Source organism: Eptesicus fuscus, chromosome 10 (assembly GCF_027574615.1).
Source record: "Eptesicus fuscus isolate TK198812 chromosome 10, DD_ASM_mEF_20220401, whole genome shotgun sequence".
Taxonomy (NCBI): domain Eukaryota; kingdom Metazoa; phylum Chordata; class Mammalia; order Chiroptera; family Vespertilionidae; genus Eptesicus; species Eptesicus fuscus.
In genome coordinates this window covers 20,915,133-20,939,280 of record NC_072482.1, presented here as the reverse complement: position 1 = coordinate 20,939,280, position 24,148 = coordinate 20,915,133, and the positions used below count along the sequence as shown (strand labels likewise).

General features: G+C 45.1%; 2 protein-coding genes across 2 annotated transcripts; both read right to left on the bottom strand.

The window, feature by feature from the left end:
* Window positions 1–2,994: 2,994 nt before the first annotated feature.
* On the bottom strand, window positions 2,995–7,023 carry LOC129150548 (uncharacterized protein C2orf78-like). Its single transcript, XM_054722339.1, has 2 exons — window positions 6,942–7,023; window positions 2,995–4,602 (listed from the first exon to the last, which is right to left on the bottom strand). The coding sequence occupies exons 1-2, from the start codon at window positions 7,021–7,023 to the stop codon at window positions 3,053–3,055; spliced, it is 1,632 nt and encodes a 543-aa protein (XP_054578314.1). The 3' UTR covers window positions 2,995–3,052.
* Window positions 7,024–17,282: 10,259 nt separating this feature from the next.
* Window positions 17,283–23,592, bottom strand: LOC129150547 (uncharacterized protein C2orf78-like). Its single transcript, XM_054722337.1, is given in 2 exon segments — window positions 17,283–18,943; window positions 23,551–23,592. Coding segments are annotated over 2 exon segments (1,635 nt in total). The 3' UTR covers window positions 17,283–17,350.
* Window positions 23,593–24,148: the final 556 nt, after the last annotated feature.

The following is a 24,148-nucleotide window of genomic DNA, read 5'->3' as shown; positions in this document are numbered from 1 at the left end:
GAATTCTATATCCAGTGTTTTTGCCCTCCATTTCTTTCGTTTGTGATCTGTTACTTTGTCTCCACATTTTTGCTGCTTCTTAAGTTGGTAGGGTAGCTTTGTGTGCTAGGTTTCCTATATGGCCCAGTGGGTCGGCCTCCCAGTCAACTGAGGTGGACACTATTGGTGTACCCCTTTGTGGACTGCGTGTACACCCTTGTTGTAGTTAAGTCTTGATTGTTGTTGGTATCACTGGGAGGAATTGACCTCCAGGCCAATTGGCTATGTGAATCATCTGTGTCTACGCCAGGAGATGCGTGCTGGAGACAGCCTTATAGGACCAGACATGCAAAATAGCAAAAGCCTCTGTGCTCAGCTTGGATGGGGCGGAGTCTCAGGGCTGAGCAGACAGTCTTGGCTTCCTGTCAGCCCTGCCCTTGCACACACGCCTCCAGACCTCTGCCTTCCGTGGCTCCCCTGAGTTTCCGCCTAACAGTCCAGATTCCCTTAGGCTCGCCTGGAACTGGGTTTCAGTGCAGTCGGAACTGGGGTTCAGTTCAGTCAGTTGCTTCCGACTCCATTCCACTAGGGAGAGCTAGTGGCAACCTCAGCAGTCAGTCTTCTCTGTGCGAGCGCGCCCCCAGACCCCTGCCCTCCATGGTTTCCCTGCGTCTCCAGGTCTCCTTGTGCCTTTCTCTCTACCTGACAGTCCAGAATAACCCCGTATGAGCCTGGATCCACAGGGTTTCGCCCGGAACTCGTGTTCAGTACAGTCGGGGGCTTCCTTTCCTCTCCCTCCAGAGAAAGCCAGCCAGGCACTCTGCTGCCCTTCCTCTCTGCGCGTGTCTCTGTACCTTAGTCCTTTGCAGATCCTCTGATTTTATGTGAGCTTTTTTCTTTCCTTCTAGTTGTAGAATTTCCACTCAGCCAGCATTCCTCTGGTTCTGGATGATGTCCGTTCTGTCTTTTAGTTATAGTTTTGAAATTGTTGTGCGAGGCAGCAGTTTATATGTTTACCTATGCCGCCACTTGGTTTCTCTCCTGATGAATTTTTCTTGCAGCATCATGAATTAGCTTGTTCTGATGGATTTTGTGGAGAAACTTAAAAAGGGGTCTGTGAAAAAGGACATTGTGGTGAGTTATGCTGTGCACACAAGCATAAGGAACAGATGTGTACAGTCAGCCCGACGTGGCCTGGGTTGCCTCAGTGTTTCTTCCCCTTGTTTGTGCTTTTCTCACTCACCCTCTTGTGACTGTGGGAAGACAGGGCTGAGTTGCTAATCCAGTCATATCCGTAGGGCGGGTGGGGGGAAAAGTAGGTATACAGTTGTTTGAATGGAAAATAATGCAATCATGTATAAATAATCATACAACTATAAAGTCTGTGTTTCCCATACTCAAAACTGTAAACCTACTTTGCCCCATGCTGTCTTTGGAGTAAGCTGGTTTAGGGAGGAAGTCTTTGGATCTAGTAGCTTCTCTTGATAGTAAACTTTTAGGGTGCCTGGATTAATCTACCTTGGGCTTTTTATTGGATCACAAGTATGTGATCCAAGAGGCCAAGAGTCCACAAGAATATAACTCCTATGGATGGAATCTCCAAAGAGACATATTTCATTTATAGGCCAAGTTTTCCTGTTATGAGATAAGAGTTTTTTCAAAGATGGTACAATCTTACCTGAGAAGAAAATGTGAGAAGTGTTGCAGTGCAGAGATATGGCTTAAACTTATAAATTTTATCAGGCTTTTCCTCATAGATTCCTACATTACATTGTCAAATTCCTGATTCTAGTATGTAATATGAGACTAACACTATGAGCTAAATATCTCCAGTCCAGACCAGTCTCTCCTTTTTCTGTGTTCCCATGGAAATCAAGGGAATCCCTAGCTACTGCAGTTAGGGGGCTGCTCACCTGCGATCCAGTGTTCCAATTGCTCTTGCCAGTGGGCATGGATGCTTCCAAGGATTTTTCTCTTGGGCTTTGCTCAGTTGATGGTGGTGCTTAGACAAGGGGACATGTGCAGCCTGGGATCATGCAGGAGGCCCTGGCTTGCCCTTCTAGGTAATGTTTAGGCTTCATCTGATGTTTGATCTCATGCACCAGTAACCTCTGGATGCTGGGCTTTGAAAGCCAGGTTGGCCACCTATGGGCACTTGCCAATAATGAAGACTTCGGAGACAGGCCTCAAATGGAGGCTTTACTCTACTGCATGCAATGTGACCTCAGCCCATTGCTGATCCTCTCGGGTAAAGTGACACAGGGATACTTGCCTTGCATGTTGTGAAGGTGAACTGAAGTGGTGTATTGGGCCTGGGCATAGGTGTGGATTAAATGATAATTTACTTCCCACGTCCTGTCCTGGGTGGGCCTCCTACTGCAGACATTCATTCTGTAGGCCCCTGTCATCAGTTGCCCTAGGAAAACTCTAAGCCTTTGCCACTCATCTAATAGATTCCCCTGATTTGTTTTCACTTTGCCCAAATAAAATCATATATGCATGAAGCAACTGAAACCTGTAGGAAATGTGTCCTGTATCTGTGCTTTTCAAATACTTACCTAGTAGTCATGAGACATAAGGCAAATCTCCACAAGAGCCTTTTTACATTTCTCCTGGTCAACCTAGAATCAGCTTCTGCCCTCTCAACTCTATTCAAATTTTCCTCTTTTGAGAATAATCTCAGATTCCGCTTCTCACTTCTGCCATACATCCACCTCCTGCTTCTCTTTATCAATCCATAACATCTCTCCCCTTTTGGCCTTTCTGGCCCTGGCCCACGTTCCGTTTTCCCCCACACTGTTTACCGCTTGTCCCTCATTCGCCCATCCAACTTCCATTTCTTTCCTTATCATGCAGCCTTTGATCTCCATACCCACCAAAAAAAGAACACAGTTAACAGCATGTTAAAACTCAATTGACTTTTTTATTACTCATCTACTAATTCTATTATATTTATTCAATTTTATTAAGTTAAAATATATGTCAAAATTGAGAAATTCTTATCTATCTATCTATCTATCTATCTATGGAAAACAGCTGGTACCCAAAGTGGCACCAACACTCCCAGCATGTCCTACATCACATAGCCATAGTACAGAGAAATGTCCATTTCTTTTTCCCTCTCAATGAAATGCTGCATTTTCCCCAATGAGCATCTGGCAGCATTCTCACGCTCTAGTTGAGCCTTCCTCTTCATGGCCTCTCGATCTGGCCTCTGCTCCTTTGTGATGGGTGTTGACATTACTGGCCCCAGAACCTCAGGTTTCCTCCATGGAATTGGTTGGAGGGCAAAATCCTGGAGAGGGTAGTTGGAGTGAGGCTTGAGCGGCATCCGGGGCTGGTTCACAGCAGTGTGAACAGGCTCCCACTGCAAGCAACCATGAGATGATGTTTTGTAGGGTGCAGGCCTAGAAGCAGGAGGCAGGTCAGGGTTGTTCAAAGCTGGTCTGGCTGAGTTGGTTGACGTTGGCCGAGCTGATCTGACAGGACCTGTCAAAGATGCCAGAGTTGGCTGGGATGCATTGACTGCAGCAGGCTTGGCAGGGTTGGTAACCGCAGGCCGACGTGATGCCAGATTCTGTGGCCTGCGAGGAACAGGTCGAGCTTGAGGCTTGTCCATGGTTGGAAAAACCAATGGCACCAACTTGACCTTTCCGGGAGATGGCAGCTGGTCCTGGGATGGAGATGAAGACCCTTTGTCAGTACTGCCATGTGGTTTCTGGTGTTTGACTTGAATTATCTCAGGACATTTGCCCTTCCCCGGAGAATCCAGCCATCTTTTGATAGGTGGGTGTGGTTGGGGGCCTCTGGGGTTGCTTAAGTTTCCCTGGGCCCGTGAGGAAGACAGGTCAGCTTTCTTATCACTCTTCTTGCCCAGTGCATGGAAAACCTGCACAGACTCCAGCATGTGCATACCGAGGCTGCTGCGAGGCTTTTTGATGGCCTCTTGTGGCAGCTCAGGATGACTTTTCTTCCTCTTCATCTTGGGAATGGCTGGCTTCTCCTCTGCCTTGACTTTGTTCCCTGACTGCTTCCTCTCCTCAGCTCTCTTGGAGTAGTTTTCTTTATTTCTTTTGTTTTTTTCCTGCCCATGGCTCTTCGTTTTGTTGGTCCTGCTGGCTGAAGCTTTCTGACTTTTGCTGTTAGAATGCGCGGCCATGTTCCCAGGAGCCCTGCCACCGGCTGCTCCATTGCAATGAACCACTTCTCCCACGAACACACAGTCTGGGCTCTTGGGTTTGATCTTGGCCTTGGGAGCATCACCGATAGGCTCAGAGGCTTTATGTTTGTTCTTCCCCGCTTGATCAGAGCGAGCCTTTCTGACACTTGACTTTTTCTGCACCTCGTGCAACTTGAGGCCTCTGGTGTCTTTGGTTTTGATCACCTTGGAACCTTTGAGCTGATCAAGGTCAGCCAAGGAAGTTAAGACCTGTGGAAGGTGAATACCCTTCACCAGTGTAGCAATGTCTGCAAAACTGTCATTAGAAATAGTCCCATTTTCAAGTGTCCCTTGGTCCTTACGACTCAAGCTATTCTTTCCCAAACCAGAGTTGTTACAACCAGGCTGCTCCTCTTGGTCAAGCGGATCAGTGCAGGCCAGCACCTGCGGAATGTCAGGGATTCCTAAAGGGAGCAGTGGAGAAAGAGAAACTCTCTTAGTTTTGGCCTATTCATCCACAAAATCACAATAATAATGTTAGAACAGTAATAATTAATGAATAATTGATATATTACATGTAATTTATAAAAAAGGTGTAAGTTCTGGACAGACAAAGAGGAAAATCATATACATCAGGAATACAAAGACATATGTAGACATCAGTACAAATTTGGGCATATAGGAAGCATCAAAGCCTAAACAATTTACTAAGAAATCAAGTTCTGTTTTGTACATGTGATATCATAAAAGTAAATATTCTCTATTCTATTTTAGTGAATACTGTTAACTAAAAACAACCCACAATAGGTGATTTTGAATAAGTTCCTAGCCAGTACATATGGACAGAGAAGATATATCAGTAAAAATTGCATAACAGGCACAATGCAATCAATGTAGATGGATATGTGCTCCAATATATGTTGACCAGTATTTCAGTAAAAACTGGTTTAAAGCAGGGAGCCAAGTAAGTGTAAAGGAATTCCATTATTGTGTTCATTCATGTTTCTCTGAATACTTCCAAGCAAGTAATGGATATTTAGTCTATTAGAAATACATATTTCAATAATTATAACCTCATAAAAAAGAGAAAAGAACAGTTGAAAGGTATGAAGGTTTTTCTATTTATCTGACAACCTAGATTATCTTCTTCAACTTTCAGGAAAAGGTCGTACCCAAATCCTTTAAAACTGTCATCTCTAGATTCCAATTTTTTAAAAATTAATGTAGGATTCCCAAAGAGACTCCACGAAATTGTTTTAAGAGACATGTGAAATTAGACATCAGGGGCTTATTTTCTTTTTTCTCCTTCGATAGCTAGGATGTAAAGGGAGGTGGTGGCTGTGTATCAGGGTGCTTGCTCTCTTTGTTTTGAAGAAAATAACTGTAAAAATGAAAAGCAGCTCTGACACTGAACATACTAATCACACAAAGGATGCATTCTTTCTCATTCCATTTAGGATATATCTTTTAAAAAAAAATCTTTTCAAGCCATTAAGGCTCAGTGTTTAGCGTGGACATTTGAACCAGGAGGTCACAGTTTGATTCCTGGTCAGGATACATGCCCAGGTTGCGGGACCAATCCTCAGTGGGTGAGGTGCAGGAGGCAGTCCATCAATGATTCTCTCTCATCATTGATGTTTCTCTCTCTCTCTCCCTCTCTCTTCCTCTCTAAAATCAATAAAAAATATATTTAATAAAATTTTAATTTTCATTTTTAATAGAAAAAACATCGTCATAGTTTACAAATAAGGATAAAATGAAACACTGAAAAGTCTGTTTACTCCAACCCCCTAGATATTAACCCTTCTTAGTTTCTTGAATAAAAGAAACATCATTTCTGAAACATATTTTTAAACATTTATGTTCCAAACTGTCACGTACCATCTGTGTTCAGAGAGGTAATAGAAAACCACAGGCAACTCAATATGACTTTTTTGATACGTGCTTTTCCTAAAGGTGCCATATTCTGCCCCTACTTTCCTTCCTAATCTATCAGTGTAAGCATTTGCTAAGATCAACTTTATTTTGCCCTACTCTGAGCTGGTTTCACCCTTTGCCCTTTCTGCTTTCATTTAAATTCTTTGGTTCTCTTCATCATTCCATTCCAAATTATCCTTTTTGCTCTTGAGAGCTCTTCCATGCTCTCATTCTTTATTCTTTAGTTTACCCTCCTTCCTGCTTGTATTTTCCCATTTCCCTCACTTCCTGTTGGCCTGTGCTGATGAAAACATTCTGAACTTCATTACAGTGAAATACTTGCTTCCCTATAGCCCAGTCCTCTCCATCCTCTCTCCCTATTTTCTTTGTTCACCTAGTTTGGATAGAAATCTTCAAAAACAGGTGAGTATTACTTTTGGAACAGCACTCAATTTAAAAGACTGAAGTTGAAACCTTAGTAGTGGGAGACCATTACACACAAGACATCCTGTATATATACATATTGTTAGTTTTCTACATCACCCAAGTTTTCATTCAGTATATGTTCATACACTGCGAAGAAGTCTTGATTTCATTTTCAACATGAGTGTTCTTTAACACTCAGTATTAGAAAAAGGAAGGCATAAGATAGAACAACTACTCTAACATCCTAATATAATAGATGAGGAAAAAACAGGTTTTGTGAGAGAGCCAATGACTTGTTCAAAGTCACAAAGGTAATGAATGTCAAAATCTAAACTCAAATTAGGTCTGCAGACTTCTAGTTCAATATTTCCCCAAATTATTCTATGCTCTTTTGATACTATTGCAAAATTTAGGTACAAATAACAATCCAATGAAAAACTTCAAAAGGTTCTTTCCTTACCTGACATGGTCAGAGAAGAGCAAAGATCAACTGTAGATGCGAGGAATGAAGATGACTCAGTGGCTGAAGCCAAAGAGCACATGCGTCCAGTACGAAAGTCACTGGTCCTACTGGCCACTGGTCACTGGTCACCAGTTACTGGTCACTGGTCAGTTGCGATGATCCAAATTTATTTACAGACGACTCCATGGGTATCCCAAGATTCTACCAGGTGGTGGTAGGTTTGGTGGGAGAATGATGTCACAAGCAGGCAGTTTAAAGGGATGAGAGAGCCAATCAGAAGGTCAGATTCCCAAGAAGACAGGATTGGATGGAGGGAGTGGTAGGGGAGCTAAACCAACACCTAAATGGCTGAGCTCTCAGGACAGATGTGCTAGATGACAATGCAGCTGTGATAGTCTCACTTTCCCCAGGCTCTTATGTTAGGGAAATAATCTCAATGTTTGTTATAGATATTCATGAATATAATTAACTACTAGTTACTTATATTCTCTATATTATATTGTATAGCATGTTTACCATTATATATATTGCTAATATCCTTAGAGAGAATGGAAAGGGACATCTAGGTTGCACAATTACAGTTGTTCTGAAATCATACCCGTCCATCTCATTAGTGACTTTACTGTGGCTTTTGAGGAGCAAAGGAAGGCATTAAGGAGCTCTTTCTGTCAGTTGGTTCAATAGTAAAATGAAGTTCCTTGAGTGCATTTTGTACAGAGTGATGTGGTCCAAGGCTATTCTCTTGTAGTTTCTTCTCCTCGATTCCTACCTTCCCTGGGCTGGGCTGGGCCAAGCTGGGTTGACTTGCATCTCCTACCACTCTCATTTTTTTCTCCTTCTTCATTATAAGCATTGTTTGTAGACAAGCTGTGATCCTGCATTCTGACACTCATAGATGTTACTTCCTGTCCACTTCCAGCAGCAGGGTCTTCTTTGTAGTGTCTGATGCTTCCCCCAATGGACTCTGCCCATTACAAGCAGCTACCAAAGGGCTAGGAGTCAGCTGACTGCAAACCGTTCCTCTTCCAGCCTTTGGTTGCACTTCTTCTGCCCATAATGTGCTCCCTCTGGCTCCTTGGGCCATGTAGGCATCTTGCCAGCCTGCTCTATCGTATGTGAGAGCCATTCACGATATTTCCCTTTTTCCTTCTCACATCAAGTGTATCCAGTGTGGCAGTTACTGCAGTCTCCTCCCCCTTTGCAAACAGCCGCTGTAGAACGTTGGGCCTCTAGGATTCTCTGTCTGCCATGCTTGGGTGCAAGGCCAGGCAAAAGTGACGAGGAAAATAGTTAGAGAAACACAAGGACATTCTTAGAGAGGACAGGCAAAGTGAAATTGTCAGGGACCAAAGAGATTCATGTGGATACTGTAGGTTCTGTGAAAAATAAGTTCACACATTTTGATCTCATTTTGTATTAAGATAACAGACAATTTACATATATATACAACTTATCTAGTGCAGCAAATACAAGGAATTTTGCTCACTAGAGATCATCATCTTAAATATATTTTCACTTTCTTTTATGTCATACTAGAGGCCCGATGCACGAACATTCGTGGCAGAGTAGGCCTTCCTTCCCCTGACTTGCAGCACAGCTTTCGATCAGGCTGGAGCTGTCTATCCGCCTTCACTCAGGCCTGGAATCGCCTTTTCACATTCGCTCCTCCATGGAGCTGCCTTTCTGCCTTTGCTTTGGCCAGAGCTGCCTTCTGCCTCTCGCCTTGTGTCACTTTGCATATTCCCTCCTTATTGGCCGTGGTTGCCGCCATCTATTTTGTGGAGTTATGGTCCATTTGCATATTACATCTTTATTAGATAGGATTACCTCATTTATATAAATCATTGGTGTGTTTGCAGAACACAAGATTGTTTTCATGCTGTGTGTCAATGCTCTGGTTTTGTTCATATGTTTTTTTTCTAGTCGTACTTTTTATTTATTAATCTTTATTGTTGTATTAGAGATGTCCCCTTTATTTTCTGTTTTTGTTTCCCGCCATTGACCCCCTTCATTCCACCCTTACCATCCCCACTTCTACTTTCACCACTCCATTTTCTGTGTCCATGGGCTGTGCATATATGCATACAAATTACCCTGTTAATCACACCACAACCAAACCCACACCCATACCTTCCCTCTGAATTTTGTCAGTCTGTTCCCTGCTTCTATGTCTCTAGATCTATTTTGCTCATCAGTGTATTTTGTTCATTAAATGGAGTCCACATATGAATAAGATTATGCAATATCGTCTTCTCTCGCTTATTTAGCTTAACATAGTACTCTGCTCGTCTATCCATGCTTTGCAAATGGTAAGAGTTCTCTCTTTTTTCACAGTGGCATAGTATTTCATTGTATAAATGTACCACAGCTGTTTTATCCACTCATCTGCTCATGGGCTATTTTCCAAATCTTAGCTATTTTCATTTGTGCTTCTTTGAACATAGGGCTGCATATATTCTTTCTGATTGGTGTTTCTGGTTTCTTAGGGATATATTTCTGGAAGTGGGATCACTAGGTCAAATGGGAGTTCCGTATTTTATGTTTGAGGACTCTTCACTGTTTTCCACAGTGGCGGGACCAGTCTGCATTCCCAGCAACACCCCAGTCTTATTTTTAAAGATTCCACCATGGTAAGACATATTGCATATACTTCCCTTGATGAATTTTTCGTTTTTTTTTTATATTTTAATTTCTTTATTGATTAAGGTGTCACATATTTGTCCTCATCCCCCCATTCCCATCCCCACCCCTCCCCACGGATGCGCCCACCCCCCTGTTGTCCCCAAACATTGTTTAGGCTTTTATGCATGTACACAAGTCCTTTGGTTGATCTCTCCCCACTACCCCCAGCCTCCCCTACCCTCCCTCTGAGGCCCGACAGTCTGATCGATGCCTCCTTGTTTCTGGGTCTGTTCTTGTTCATCAGTCTATGTTGTTCATCATTTCCCCTAGATGAGTGAGATCATGTGTTACTAGAAATATACTTATAAGAACCGAATGTGAGACGAGCAATAATAGTTATGCTGACAGGCAAATGAATCAGTCTGTAGTAAGTTTGTTTCTGGACCAACAGTTCTTTTGTGACCCAATTTCAATGTCCACCAGTTCCTTATGTGTTCATATCGGCACTGACTTTTCAGCTCTGGATGGTGGTCAAATGGTGGTAATGCAGGTCCGACTCCCTCTGGTTTGGTCTTGTCCGTGCCCAGGGGCACGGCTTCACCCGGACTCAGGGGCGCACGGCCTCACCTTGACCTGGGACCCAGCATCACCTGGGCACCAGGGCGCGTGGCCTCACCTGGACCCAGGTGTGCGTGGCCTCACCCGGTCCCGGGATCCAGCCTCACCCGGACCCAGGGGCGCGTGGCCTCTCCCAGACCCAGAGGCGCGGCCTCACCTGGACCCGGGACCCAGCCTCACCCAGATCCAGGGGCGCATGGCCTCACCCGGACCTGGGATCCAGCTTCACCTGGACCCTGGGGCGCATGGCCTCTCCCGGACCCAGGGGCGCATGGCCACACCCGGACCCGGGATCCAGCTTCACCCGGACCCAGGGGCACGCGGCCCCGCCCAGACCCGGGACCCAGCCTCACACGGACCCGGGATCCAGCTACACCCGGACCCAGGGGCACGTGGCCTCACCCGGACCCAGGGGCGTACGGCCTCACCCGGACCCGGGACCCAGCCTCATCCGGATCCAGGGGCTCATGGCCTCACCCGGACCCGGGATCCAACTTCACCCTGGGGCGCGTGGCCTCTCCCAGACCCAGGGGTACGTGGCCTCACCTGGACCGAGGGGCGCATGGCCTCACCCGGACCCGGGATCCAGCTTCACCCAGACCCAGGGGCGCGCGGCCCCGCCGGGATCAGGGACCCAGCTACACCCGGACCCAGGGGCACTTGGCCTCACCCGGACCCAGGGGCGCACGGCCTCACCCGGATCCAGGGGCACATGGCCTCACCCGGACCTGGGATCCAGCTTCACCCGGACCCCGGGACGCGTGGCCTCACCCGAACCCGGGATCCAGCTTCACCCGGACCCAGGGGCGCACGGCCTCACCTGGATCCAGGGGCACATGGCCTCACCCAGACCTGGGATCCAGCTTCACCCGGACCCCGGGGCGCGTGGCCTCACCCGGACCCGGGATCCAGCTTCACCCGGACCCAGGGGCACACGGCCTCACCCGGACCCGGAATCCAGCTACACCCGGTCCCATGGGCACGTGTCCTCACCCGGACCCAGGGGCGCGTGGCCTCTCCTGGACCCGGGATCCAGCTTCACCCGGACCCAAGTGCGCGTGGCCTCACCCAAACCCCGGGGCTCGTGGCCTCTCTCGGACCCAGGGGCGCACGGTCTCGCCCAGACTCGGGGGCGTACGGCCTCACCCGGACCCGGGACCCAGCCTCACCCGGATCCAGGGGCGCATGGCCTCACCCGGACCTGGGATCCAGCTTCACCTGGACCCTGGGGCGTGTGGCCTCACCCGGACCCAGGGGCGCATGGCCTCGCCTGGACCCAGGGGTGCGGCCTCACCCGGACCCGGGACCCAGCGGGGCCCCGTCTTCCCTATCCCAGTTCCTGTCGGTCAATTCCCTCTCAGCAATTCCTTCGGCCATTCTCTCAAAGCTCCGGGGCGGCTGCCGCAGAACTCGCTGGGTGGCGGGCTCGGCGAAGCTCCAGTGGGCCTGGTGCGCGGCAGCGGGCTGGTCCAAGGTCGCTGCGGCGGCACTCGGGTCTGTAGTGGCGACCAGTCGCCGGGCAAGCGCACCTCAATCCGGGACCCTTCTGGGCCTCGTCTTTCCGATCCCAACTCCCATCGGTCAACTCCCTCTCAACATCTCCTCCGGCCATCGTTCTGGATGGTGTCTGCTCTGCCTTCCAGCTGTAGTTTCAAAATTGTTGTGGTAGGCAACAACCAGGCGTCTGCCCCATGCCGCCATCTTGGTCCTCCAGAAGACTCCCAAGTAACCCTATAAATGTGGTTCTGAACACTGTGTCGCCCATTAGTTTACCTTCCTTCATCCCTTCTATTCGTGACCTGCCTCGGTGTCTTCACCTTTTGGCTGCCTCCCTATAGCTCAGCTTCCCCAATCTCCCTAGGTGGTCGCTCTTGATACCCCCCTTTGTGGGCTGAGTGCCAAGTCTTGGTGTTGTTAAGCCTTGATTGCTGTTGGTACACTGGGAGGATTTGACCTCCAGTCCAATTGGCTGTGAGGATCAGCTGTGTCTATGCCGAGAGACAGCCTTATTCAACTAGACTTGCAAAATTGTAAAAGCCTCTGTGCTCAGCTTGAATGGGGGCAGAGTTTCAGGATGGAGCCTACAGCCTTGGCTTCCCGTCAGCCCCGCCCTATGAGGTTCCTGTGTCTCAGTGTCCCTCTGTGCTCCCTGCAAACACCTCTGAGAGAAAAGCACCCTGGAGTTTCGCCCGCTGCCAAACAGTCTAGTCTCTCCCCCAATGAATCTGGATTCCCAGATTCTCGCCCAGAACTGGGTTTCAGTGTAGTCGGAACTGGGGCTCACCACAGTCTGGCGCTTTTGTCTCCTTCCCACCAGGGCAATTCAGCGGCACAGTCAACAGACCTTCCTCTGCGCGCATTCCCGTGTGCGCCTCCAGTGCTCTGCCTTTTGCCGCTTCTCTGCATTTCCGCCTTACAGCCCCGATTCCCCCAGTATAAGCCTGGCTTTCCAGGGTCTTGCCCAGAACTGGGGTTCAGTGCAGTCGGAACTGGGGTTCAGCACAGTTCGGAGCTTTAGTCTCCTTCCCACTAGGGCAATTCAGTGGCACAGGCAACAGTCTGTCCTCTGCGCGCATTCATGTGCGCGCCTCCGGAGCTCTGCCTTTTGCCGCTCCTCTGTGTCTCCGCCCCACAGCCCAGATTCCCCTAGCATCAGCCTGACTTCCCAGGGTTTCGCCCGGAACTGGGATTCAGTGGAGTCGGAGCTAGGGTTCAGCGCAATCTGGACCTTTTATCTCCTTCCTGCTAGAGAACGCCGGCCAGGCCGTCAGCCACCCCTTCCTCTCCAGCTCTGTCCTCCCTTCACGCGCATGAGCTGGTGTCTCTGCCCGTGTCTCCATAACCTCAGGCTTTTACGGCTCCTCTGATTTTCGCTGTGGTTTTATCTTTCCTTCTAGTTGTGGGCATTTCAGTCAGCCAGCTTTCCTGTGGTTCTGGATGATGTCCGTTTTGACTTTTAGTTGTATTTTTGAAATTGTTGTGCCAGGCTGTAGGTTAGGTGTTTAACCTATGCCGCCATTTTGGTTTCTCTCCGTTTTATTTATTTATTTATTTAATAAATCTTTATTTTTCAGATTATTACAATAGTTTCTCCTTTTTCCCTCCAAAGCTCCCCTCCACTCGGGTCCCACCCCACCCTCTGCCCTTACCTCCCCACACTGTCCTCATCTATAGGTGTATGATTTTTTTCCAGTCTCTTCCTGAACCCCCCATAGAATTATCACTCCACTCCCTTTCTATGCCCCTGATTCTATTATATTCACCAGTTTATTCTGTTCATCAGATTTTTAATTCACTTGATTTTTAGACTCACTTGTTGATAGATATGTATTTGTTGTTCATAATTTTTATCTGTACTTTTTTCTTCTACCTGTTCTAAAAGAATACCTTTCAGAATTTCATATAATACTGGTTTGGTGATGCTGAACTCCTTTAGCTTTTTCTTATCTGTGAAGCTTTTTAACTGGCCTTCCAATCTGAATGATAACTTTGCTGGGTAGGGTAATCTTAGTTGTAGGTTCTTGCTATTCATCACTTTGACTATTTCTTGCCACTCCCATCTGGCCTGCATAGTTTCTGTTGAGAAATCAGCTGACAATCTTATGTGTGCTCCCTTGTAGGTAATTAACTGTTTTTCTCTTTCTGATTTTAATATTCTCTTTTTGTCTTTTGCTCTTGGCATCTTAATTATGATGTGTCTTGGTGTGGTCCTCTTTGGATTCCTTTTGTTTGGGGTTCTCTGCGCTTTCTGGATTTGTAAGTCTATTTCTTTCACCAGGTGGGGGAAGTTTTCAGTCATTATTTCTTCAAATAGCTTTTCAGTATCTTGCTCTCTCTCTTCTTCTGGCACCCCCATAAGTCTGTTGTTGGTACGCTTGAAGTTGTCCCAGAGGCTTCTTACAATATCTTCAACTTTTTAGATTCTTTTTTCTTTTTTCTTTTCCAGTGAGTGTATTTTGCTTCTTTGTATTTCCAATCTTCGACTTGATTCTTGCTGTCCTCTAGTCTACATTTGGGTCTCTGTATAATATTTTTTATTTCAGTCAGTGTGTGTTTAATTTCTAGTTGGTCCTTTTTCATATCCTTGAGGGTCTGGCTAAATTTATCAGCCTTTTCTAGGAAATTCTTGAAAACCCTTATAACCGTGGTTTTGAATTCTATATCCAGTCTTTTTTCCCTCCATTTCTTTCGTTTGTGATCTGTTACTTTGTCTCCACATTTTTGCTGCTTCCCTGAGTTGGTAGGGTAGCTTTGTGTGCTAGGTTTCCTATATGGCCCAGTGGGTCGGCCTCCCAGTCAACTGAGGTGGACACTATTGGTGTACCCCTTTGTGGTCTGTGTGTACAGCTTTGTTGTAGTTAAGTCTTGATTGTTGTTGGTATCACTGGGAGGAATTGACCTCCAGGCCAATTGGCTATGTGAATCAGCTGTGTCTATGCCAGGAGATGCGTGCTGGAGACAGCCGTATAGGACCAGACTTGCAAAATAGCAAAAGCCTCTGTGCTCAGCTTGGATGGGGCGGAGTCTCAGGGCTGAGCAGACAGTCTTGGCTTCCTGTCAGCCCTGCCCTTGCACACACGCCTCCAGACCTCTGCCTTCCGTGGCTCCCCTGAGTTTCCGCCTAACAGTCCAGATTCCCCCAGGCTCGCCAGGAACTGGGGTTCAGTGCAGTCAGTTGCTTCCGACTCCCTTCCTCTAGGGAGAGCTAGCGGCAACCTCTGCTGTCAGTCTTCTCTGTGCACGCGCCCCCAGACCCCTGCCCGCCATGGTTTCCCCAAGTCTCCGTGTGCCTTTCTCTCTACCTGACAGTTCAGAATAACCCCTAAATGAGCCTGGATCCATGGGGTTTCACCCGAAACTGGGGTTCAGTGCTATTGGGGGCTTCCTTCCCTCTCCTGCCAGAGAAAGCCAGCCAGGCAATCAGCTGCCCTTCCTCTCTGCGCGTGTGTCTCTGTACCTTAGTCCATTGCAGATCCTCTGATTTTCCAGGAGCTTTTTTCTTTCCTTCTAGTTGTAGAATTTCCACTCAGCCAGCTTTCCTGTGGTACTGGATGATGTCTGTTCTGTCTTTTAGTTGTCGTTTTGAAATTGTTGTGCGAGGCAGCAGTTTATATGTTTACCTATGCCGCCACTTGGTTTCTCTCCTGATGAATTTTTCTTGTAGCCTCATGAACTAGCTTGTTCTGATGGATTTTCTGGAGAAACTTAAAAAGGGGTCTTTGAAAAAGGACATTCTCGTGCACACAAGCATAAGGAACAGATGTGTACAGTCAGCCCGACGTGGCCTGGGTTGCCTCTGTGTTTCTTCCCCTTGTTTTTGCTTTTCTCACTCATCCTCTTCTGACTGTGGGAAGACGGGGCTGAGTTGCTAATCCAGTCTTATACGTAGGGCGGTTGGGGGAAAAGTATGTATATAGTTCTTTGAATGGAAAATAACGCAATCATTATAAATAACCATACAACTATAAAGTCTGTGTTTCCCATACTCACAACTGTAAACCTACTTTGCCCCATGCTGTCTTTGGAGTAAGCTGGTTTAGGGAGGAAGTCTTTGGATCTAGTAGCTTCTCTTGATAGTAAGCTTTTAGGGTGCCCGGATCAATATACTTGGGGCTTTTTATTGGATCACAAGCATGTGATCCAAGAGGCCAAGGGGCCACAAGAAGATAACTCCTATGGATGGAATCTCCAAAGAGACATATTTCATTTATATGCCAAGTTCTCCTTTTATGAGATAGGAGTTTTTTCAAAGATAGTACAATCTTACCTGAGAAGAAAATGTGAGAAGTGTTGCAGTGCAGAGATATGGATTAAACTTATAAATTTTACCAGGCTTTTCCTCATAGATTCCTACATTACATTGTCAAATTCCTGATCCTAGTATGTAATATGAGACTAACACTATGATCTAAATATCTCCAGTCCAGACCAGTCTCTCCTTTTTCTGTGTTCCCATGGAAATCAAGGGAATCCCTAGCTACTGCAGTTAGGGGGCTGGTCACCTGGGACCCAGTGTGCCTATTGCTCTTGCCAGTGGGCATGGTTGCTTCCAAGGATTTTTCTCTTGGGCTTTTCTCACTTGATGGTGGTGCTTAGACAAGGGGACATGTGCAGCCTGGGATCATGCAGGAGGCCCTGGCTTGCCCTTCTAGTTAATGTTGAGGCTTCATCTGATGTTTGATCTCATGCACCAGTAACCTCTGGATGCTGGGCTCTGAAAGCCAGGTTAGCCACCTATGGGCACTTGCCAATAATGAAGACTTCGGAGACAGGCCTCAGATGGAGGCTTTACTCTACTGCATGCAATGTGACCTCAGCTCATTGCTGAACCTCTAGGGTAAAGTGACACAGGGATAATTGCCTTGTATGTTGTGAAGGTGAACTGAAGTGGTGTATTGGGCCTGGGCATAGGTGTGGATTAAATGATAATTTACTTCCCACGTCCTGTCCTGGGTGGGCCTCCTACTGCAGACATTCATTCTGTAGGCCCCTGTCATCAGTTGCCCTAGGAAAACTCTAAGCCTTTGCCACTCATCTAGTAGATTCCCCTGATTTGTTCTCACTTTGCCCAAATATAATCATATATGCATAAGGCAACCAAAACCTGTAGGAAATGTGTCCTGTATCTGTGTTTTTAAAATACTTATATAGTAGTCATGAGACATAAGGCAAATCTCCACAAGAGCCTTTTTACATTTCTCCTGGTCAACCTAGAATCAGCTTCTGCCCTCTCAACTCTATTCAAATTGTCCTCTTTTGACAACAATCTCAGATCCAGCTTCTCACTTCTGCCATATATCCACCTCGTGCTTCTCTTTATCAATCCATAACATCTCTCCCCTTTTGGCCTTTCTGGCCCTGGCCCACGTTCCGTTTTCCCCCACACTGCTTACCCCTTGTCCCTCATTCTCCCATCCAACTTCCATTTCTTTCTTTATCATGCAGCCTTTGATCTCCATACCCACAAAAGAAAAACCACAGTTAACAGCATCTTAAAACTCAATAGACTTTTTTATTACTCATCTAGTAATTCTATTATATTTATTCAATTTTATTAAGTTAAAATATATGTCAAAATTGAGAAATTCTTATCTATCTATCTATCTATCTATCTATCTATGGAAAACAGCTGGTACCCAAAGTGGCACCAACACTCCCAGCATGTCCTACATCACATAGCCATAGTACAGAGAAATGTCCATTTCTTTTTCCCTCTCAATGAAATGCTGCATTTTCCCCAATGAGCTTCTGGCAGCATTCTCACGCTCTAGTTGAGCCTTCCTCTTCATGGCCTCTCGATCTGGCCTCTGCTCATTTGTGATGGGTGTTGACATTACTGGCCCCAGAACCTCAGGTTTCCTCCATGGAATTGGTTGGAGGGCAAAATCCTGGAGAGGGTAGTGGTTGTGAGGCTTGAGCGACATCCGGGGCTGGTTCACAGCAGTGTGAACAGGCTCCCGCTGCAAGGAACCATGAGATGATGTTTTGTAAGGTGCAGGCCTAGAAGCAGGAGGCTGGTCAGGGTTGTTCAAAGCTGGTCTGGCTGAGTTGGTTGACGTTGGCCGAGCTGATCTGACAGGACCTGTCAAAGATGCAGGAGTTGGCTGGGATGCATTGACTGCAGCAGGCTTGGCAGGGTTGGTAACCGCAGGCCGACGTGATGCCAGATTCTGTGGCCTGCGAGGAACAGGTCGAGCTTGAGGCTTGTCCATGGTTGGAAAAACCAATGGCACCAACTTGACCTTCCCGGGAGATGGCAGCTGGTCCTGGGATGGAGATGAAGACCCTTTGTCAGTACTGCCATGTGGTTTCTGGCATTTGACTTGAGTTGTCTCAGGACCTTTGCCCTTCCCCGGAGAATCCAGCCATCTTTTGATAGGTGGGCGTGGTTGGGGGCCTCTGGGGTTGCTTAAGTTTCCCTGGGCCCGTGAGGAAGACAGGTCAGCTTTCTTATCACTCTTCTTGCCCAGTGCATGGAAAACCTGCACAGACTCCAGCATGTGCATACCGAGGCTGCTGCGAGGCTTTTTGATGGCCTCTGGTGGCAGCTCAGGATGACTTTTCTTCCTCTTCATCTTGGGAATGGCTGGCTTCTCCTCTGCCTTGACTTTGTTCCCTGACTGCTTCCTCTCCTCAGCTCTCTTGGAGTAGTTTTCTTGGTTTCTTTTGGTGTTTTCCTCCCCATGACTCTTAGTTTTGTTGGTCCTGCTGGCTGCAGCTCTCTGAGGTTTGCTGTTAGAATGCTCGGCCATGTTCCCAGGAGCCCTGCCACTGGCTGCAGCATTGCAGTGAACCACTTCTCCCACGAACACACAGTCTGGGCTCTTGGGTCTGATCTTGGCCTTGGGAGCATCACCGATGGGCTCAGAAGCTTTATGTTTGTTCTTCCCCGCTTGATCAGAGCGAGCCTTTCTGACACTTGACTTTTTCTGCACCTCGTGCAACTTGAGGCCTCTGGTGTCTTTGGTTTTGATCACCTTGGAACCTTGGGGCTGATCAAGGTCAGCCAAGGAAGTTAAGACCTGTGGAAGGTGGATACCCTTCACCAGTGTACCGATGTCTGCAAAACTGTCATTAGATTCAGTCCCATGTTCAAGTGTCCCTTGGTCCTTACGACTCAAGCTATTCTTTCCCAAACCAGAGTTGTTACAACCAGGCTGCTCCTCTTGGTCAAGCGGATCAGGTCAGGCCAGGACCTTCGGAATGTCAGGGATTCCTAAAGGGAGCAGTGGAGAAAGAGAAACTCTCTTAGTTTTGGCCTACTCATCTATAAAATCACAATAATAATGTTAGAACAGTAATAATTAATGAATACATGATACATTAGTGTTATGTATGATTTATAAAAAAATATATAAGTTCTGGAAAGACAAAGAGAAAAATTATATACATCAGAAATACAAGACATATGTAGACATCAGTACAAATTTGGGCACATAGGAAGCATCAAAGCCTAAACAATTTAGTAAGACATGAAGTTCTGTTTTATACATGTGATATCATAAAAGTAAATATTCTCTATTCTATTTTAGTGAATTCTGTTAATTAAAAACAACACACAATAGGTGATTTTGAATAAGTTCCTAGCCAGTATATATGGACAGAGTTGATTTATCAGTAAAAATTGCATAACAGGCAGCACAATGCAGTCAATGTAGATGGATATGTGCTCCATTAAGTATATATGTTGACCAATATTTCAGTAAAAACTGGTTTAAAGCAGTGAGCCAAATAAGTGTAAAGGAATTCCATTATTGTTCTCATTCATGTTTCTCTGAATACTCCCCAGCAAGTAATGGATACTTAGTCTATTAGAAATACATATTTCAATTATTATAACCTCATAACAAAGAGAAAAGAATTGTTGAAAGGTATGAAGGTTTTTCTATTTATCTGACAAACTGGATTATCATCTTCAACATTCAGGGAAGGGTAGTACCCAAATCCTTTAAAACTGTCATCTCTAGATTCCAATTTTTTAAAAATTAATGTAGGATTCCCCAAGAGACTCTACGAAATTATTTTAAGAGAAGTGTGAAATTAGAAATGTGGGGATTGATTTTTTTTTTTTCTCCTTCGGCAGCTAGGATGTAAAGGGAGGTGGTGGCTGTGTATAAGGGTGCTTCTCCCTGTGTTTTGAAGAAAATAACTGTAAAGATTAAAAGTAGCTCTGACTCAGAACATACTAATCACACAAAGGATGCATTCTTTCTCATTCCATTTAGGATATATCTTTTTTTAAAAAAAATCTTTTCGAGCCATCAAGGCTCAGTGTTTAGCGTGGACATTTGAACCAGGAGGTCACAGTTTGATTCCTGGTCAGGATACATGCCCAGGTTGCAGGACACTCCTCAGTGGGTGAAGTTCAGGAGGCAGCCCATCAATGATTCTCTCTCATCATTGATGTTTCTATCTCTCTCTCCCTCTCTCTTCCTACCTAAAATCAATAAAAATATATTTTATATTTTTAAAATTTCATTTTAATACAAAAAACATCGTCATAGTTTAAAAATGAGGATGAAGTGAAACACTGAAAATTCTCTTTACTCCAATCCCGTAGATCAGTGTTCGGCAAACTCATTAGTCAACAGAGCCAAATATAAACAGTACAACGATTGAAGTTTCTTTTGAGAGCCAAATTTTTAAACTTAAACTTCTTCTAATGCCACTTCTTCAAAATAGACTTGTCCAGGCCGTGGTATTTTGTGGAAGAGCCACACTCAAGGGGTCAAAGAGTCGCATGTGGCTTGCGAGCCGCAGTTTGCCGACAACAGCCCTAGATAATCACCCTTCTTAGTTTCTTGAATAGAAGAAACATTATTTCTGAAACGTATTTTTAAACATTTATGTTCCAAACTGTCACGTGCCATCTGCGTTCAGAGAGGTAATAGAAAACCACAGGCAACTCAATATGACTTTTTTGATGCGCGCTGTTCCTAGTGGTGCCCTATTCTGCCCTTACTTTCCTTCCTAGTCTGTCAATGTAAGCATTTGCTAAGATCAACTTTATTTTGCCCTACTGTGAGTTGGTTTCACCCTTTGTTCCTTCTGCTTTCATTTAAATTCTTTGGTTCTCTTCAACATTCCGTTCCAAACTATCCTTTTTGCTCTTGAGAGCTCTTCCATGCTCTCCTTCTTTATTCTTTAGTTTACCCTCCTTCCTGCTTGTATTTTCCCATTTCCCTCAGTTCCTGTTGGCCTGTGCTGATGAAAACATTCTGAACTTAATTACAGTGAAATACTTGCTTCCCTATAGCCCAGTCCTCTCCATCCTCTCTCCCTATTTTCTTTGTTCACCTAGTTTGGATAGAAATCTTCAAAAACAGGTGAGTATTACTTTTGGAACAGCACTCAATTTAAAATACTGAAGTTGAAACCTTAGTAGTGGGAGACCATTACACACAAGACATCCTGTATATATACATATTGTTAGTTTTCCAAATCACTAAGGTTTTCATTCTGTATATGTTGAAACACTGTGAAGAAGTCTTGATTTCATTTTCAACCTGAGTGTTCTTTAAGACTCAATATTAGAAAAGGAACAGATTAGAGAGAACAACCACTCTAATATCCTAATATAACAGATGAGTAAAAAACAGATTTTTTGACAGAGCCAATGTCTTGTCCAAAGTCACAAAGCTGGTAAAGGCCAAAATCTAAACTCAAATTAAGTCTGCAGACTTCCAGTTCAATATTTCCCCAAATTATTCTATGCTCTTTTGATACTATTACAAAATTTAGGTACAAATAACAATCCAATGAAAAACTTCAAAAGTTTCTTTCCTTACCTGACATGGTCAGAGAAGAGCAAAGATCAACTGTAGATGCAAGGAATGAAGATGATTCAGTGGCTGAAGCCAAAGAGCACATGCGTCCAGTACGAAAGTCACTGGTCCTACTGGCCACTGGTCACTGGTCACCAGTTACTGGTCACTGGTCAGTTGCGATGATCCAAATTTATTTACAGACAACTCCATGGGCACCCCAAGATTCTACCAGGTGGTGGTAGGTTTGATGTCACAAGCAGGCAGTTTAAAGGGATGAGAGAGCCAATCAGGAGGTCAGATTCCCAAGAAGACAGGATTGCATAGAGGGAGTGATAGGGGAGCTAAACCAACAACTAAATGGCTGAGCTCTCAGGAGAGATGTGCTAGATGACAATACAGCTGTGATAGTCCCACTTTCCCCAGGCTCTTATGTTAGGGAAATAATCTCAATGTTTGCTATATTTATTCATGAATATAATTAACTAGTAGTTACTTATATTCTCTATATTATATTGTATAGCACGTTTACCATTATATATATATATATATATATATATATATATATATATATATATATATATATATATATATATATATATATATATTGCTAATATCCTTAGAGAGAATGGAAAGGGACATCTAGGTTGCATAATTACAGTTGTTCTGAAATCATACCCGTCCATCTCATTAGTGACTTTACTGTGGCTTTTGAGGAGCAAAGGAAGGCATTAAGGAGCTCTTTCTGTCAATTGGTTCTATAGTAAAATGAAGTTCCTTGAGTGCATTTAGTGCAGAGTGATGTGGTCCAAGGCTCTTCTCTTGTAGTTTCTTCTCCTCGAATCCTACCTTCCCTGGGCTGGGCTGGGCCAGGCTAGGTTGACTTGCATCTCCTACCACTCTCATTTTCTCTTCATCTTTATTGTAGGCACTGTTTGTAGACAATCTTTGATCCTGCATTTTGACACTCATAGATGTTACTTCCTGTCCACTTCCAGCAGCAGGGTCTTCTTTGTAGTGTCTGATGCTTCCCCCAATGGACTCTGCCCATTTCAAGCAGCTACCAAAGGGCTAGGAGTCAGCTGATTGCAAACCGTTCCTCTTCCAGCTTTTGGTTGCCCTTCTTCTGCCCATAATGTGCTCCCTCTGGTTCCTTGGGCCTTGTAGGCATGCTGCCAGCCTACTCTATCGTATGTGAGAGGCATTCACGATATTTTCCTTTCTCCTTCTCACATAAAGTGTATCCAGTGTGGCAGTTACTGCAGTCTCCTCCCCCTTTGCAAACAGCCGCTGTAGAACGTTGGGCCTCTAGGATTCTCTGTCTGCCATGCTTGGGTGCAAGGCCAGGCAAAAGTGACGAGGAGAATAGTTAGAGAAAGACAAGGACATTCTTAGAGGGGACAGGCAAAGTGAAATTGTCAGGGACCAAAGTGATTCATGTGGATACTGTAGGTTCTGTGAAAAATAAGTTGACACATTTTGGTCTCATTTTGTATTAAGATAACAGACAATTTACATGTATATACAACTTATCTAGTGCAGCAAATGCAAGGAATTTTGCTCACTAGAGATAATCGTCTTAAATACATTTTCACTTTCTTTTATGTCATACTAGAGGCCTGATGCACGAACATTCGTGGCAGAGTAGGCCTTCCTTCTCCTGACTTGCAGCACAGCCTTCGCTCAGGCTGGAGCTGTCTATCCGCCTTCACTCAGGCCTGGAGTCGCCTTTTCACATTCGCTCCTCCATGGAGCTGTCTTTCTGCCTTTGCTTTGGCCAGAGCTGCCTTCTGCCTCTCGCCTTGTGTCACTTTGCATATTCCCTCCTTATTGGCCATGGATACAGCCATCTTTTTGTGGAGTTATGGTCCATTTGCATATTACATCTTTACTAGATAGGATTACCTCATTTATATAACTCATTGGTGTGTTTGCAGAACACAAGATTGTTTTTATGCTGTGTGTCAGTGCTCTGGTTTTGTTCATATGTTTTTTTCCTAGTCGTACTTTTTATTTATTAATCTTTATTGTTGTATTAGAGATGTCCCCTTTATTTTCTGTTTTTGTTTCCCCCCAATTGACCCCCTCCATTCCACCCTTACCATCCCCATTTCTACCTTCACCACTCCATTTTCTGTGTCCATGGGCTGTGCATATATGCATACAAATTACCCTGTTAATCACACCACAACCAAACCCACACCCATACCTTCCCTCTGAAATTTGTCAGTCTGTTTCCTGCTTCTATGTCTCTAGATCTATTTTGCTCATCAGTTTATTTTGTTCATTAAATGGAGTCCACAAATGAATAAGAACATGCAATATTGTCTTTTCTCGCTTATTTAGCTTAACATAATACTCTGCAGGTCTATCCCTGCTTTGCAAATGGTAAGAGTTCTCTCTTTTTTCACAGCCGCATAGTATTTCATTGTATAAATGTACCACAGCTGTTTTATCCACTCATCTGCTCATGGGCTATTTTCCAAATCTTAGCTATTTTCATTTGTGCTTCTTTGAACATAGGGCTGCATATATTCTTTCTGATTGGTGTTTCTGGTTTCTTAGGATATATTCCTGGAAGTCGGATCACTAGGTCAAATGGGAGTTCCGTATTTTATCTTTGAGGACTTTTCACTGTTTTCCACAGTGGCGGGACCAGTCTGCATTCCCAGCAACACCCTAGTCTTATTTTTAAAGATT

Coding starts and splice junctions, on each gene's coding strand:
- LOC129150548 (XM_054722339.1), bottom strand. CDS start 7,023: ATGTGCTCTTTGGCTTCAGCCACTGAGTCATCTTCATTCCTCGCATCT. Junction 4,603..6,941: donor CTCTTCTCTGACCATGTCAG/GTAAGGAAAGAA, acceptor TGCTCCCTTTAG/GAATCCCTGACATTCCGCAG.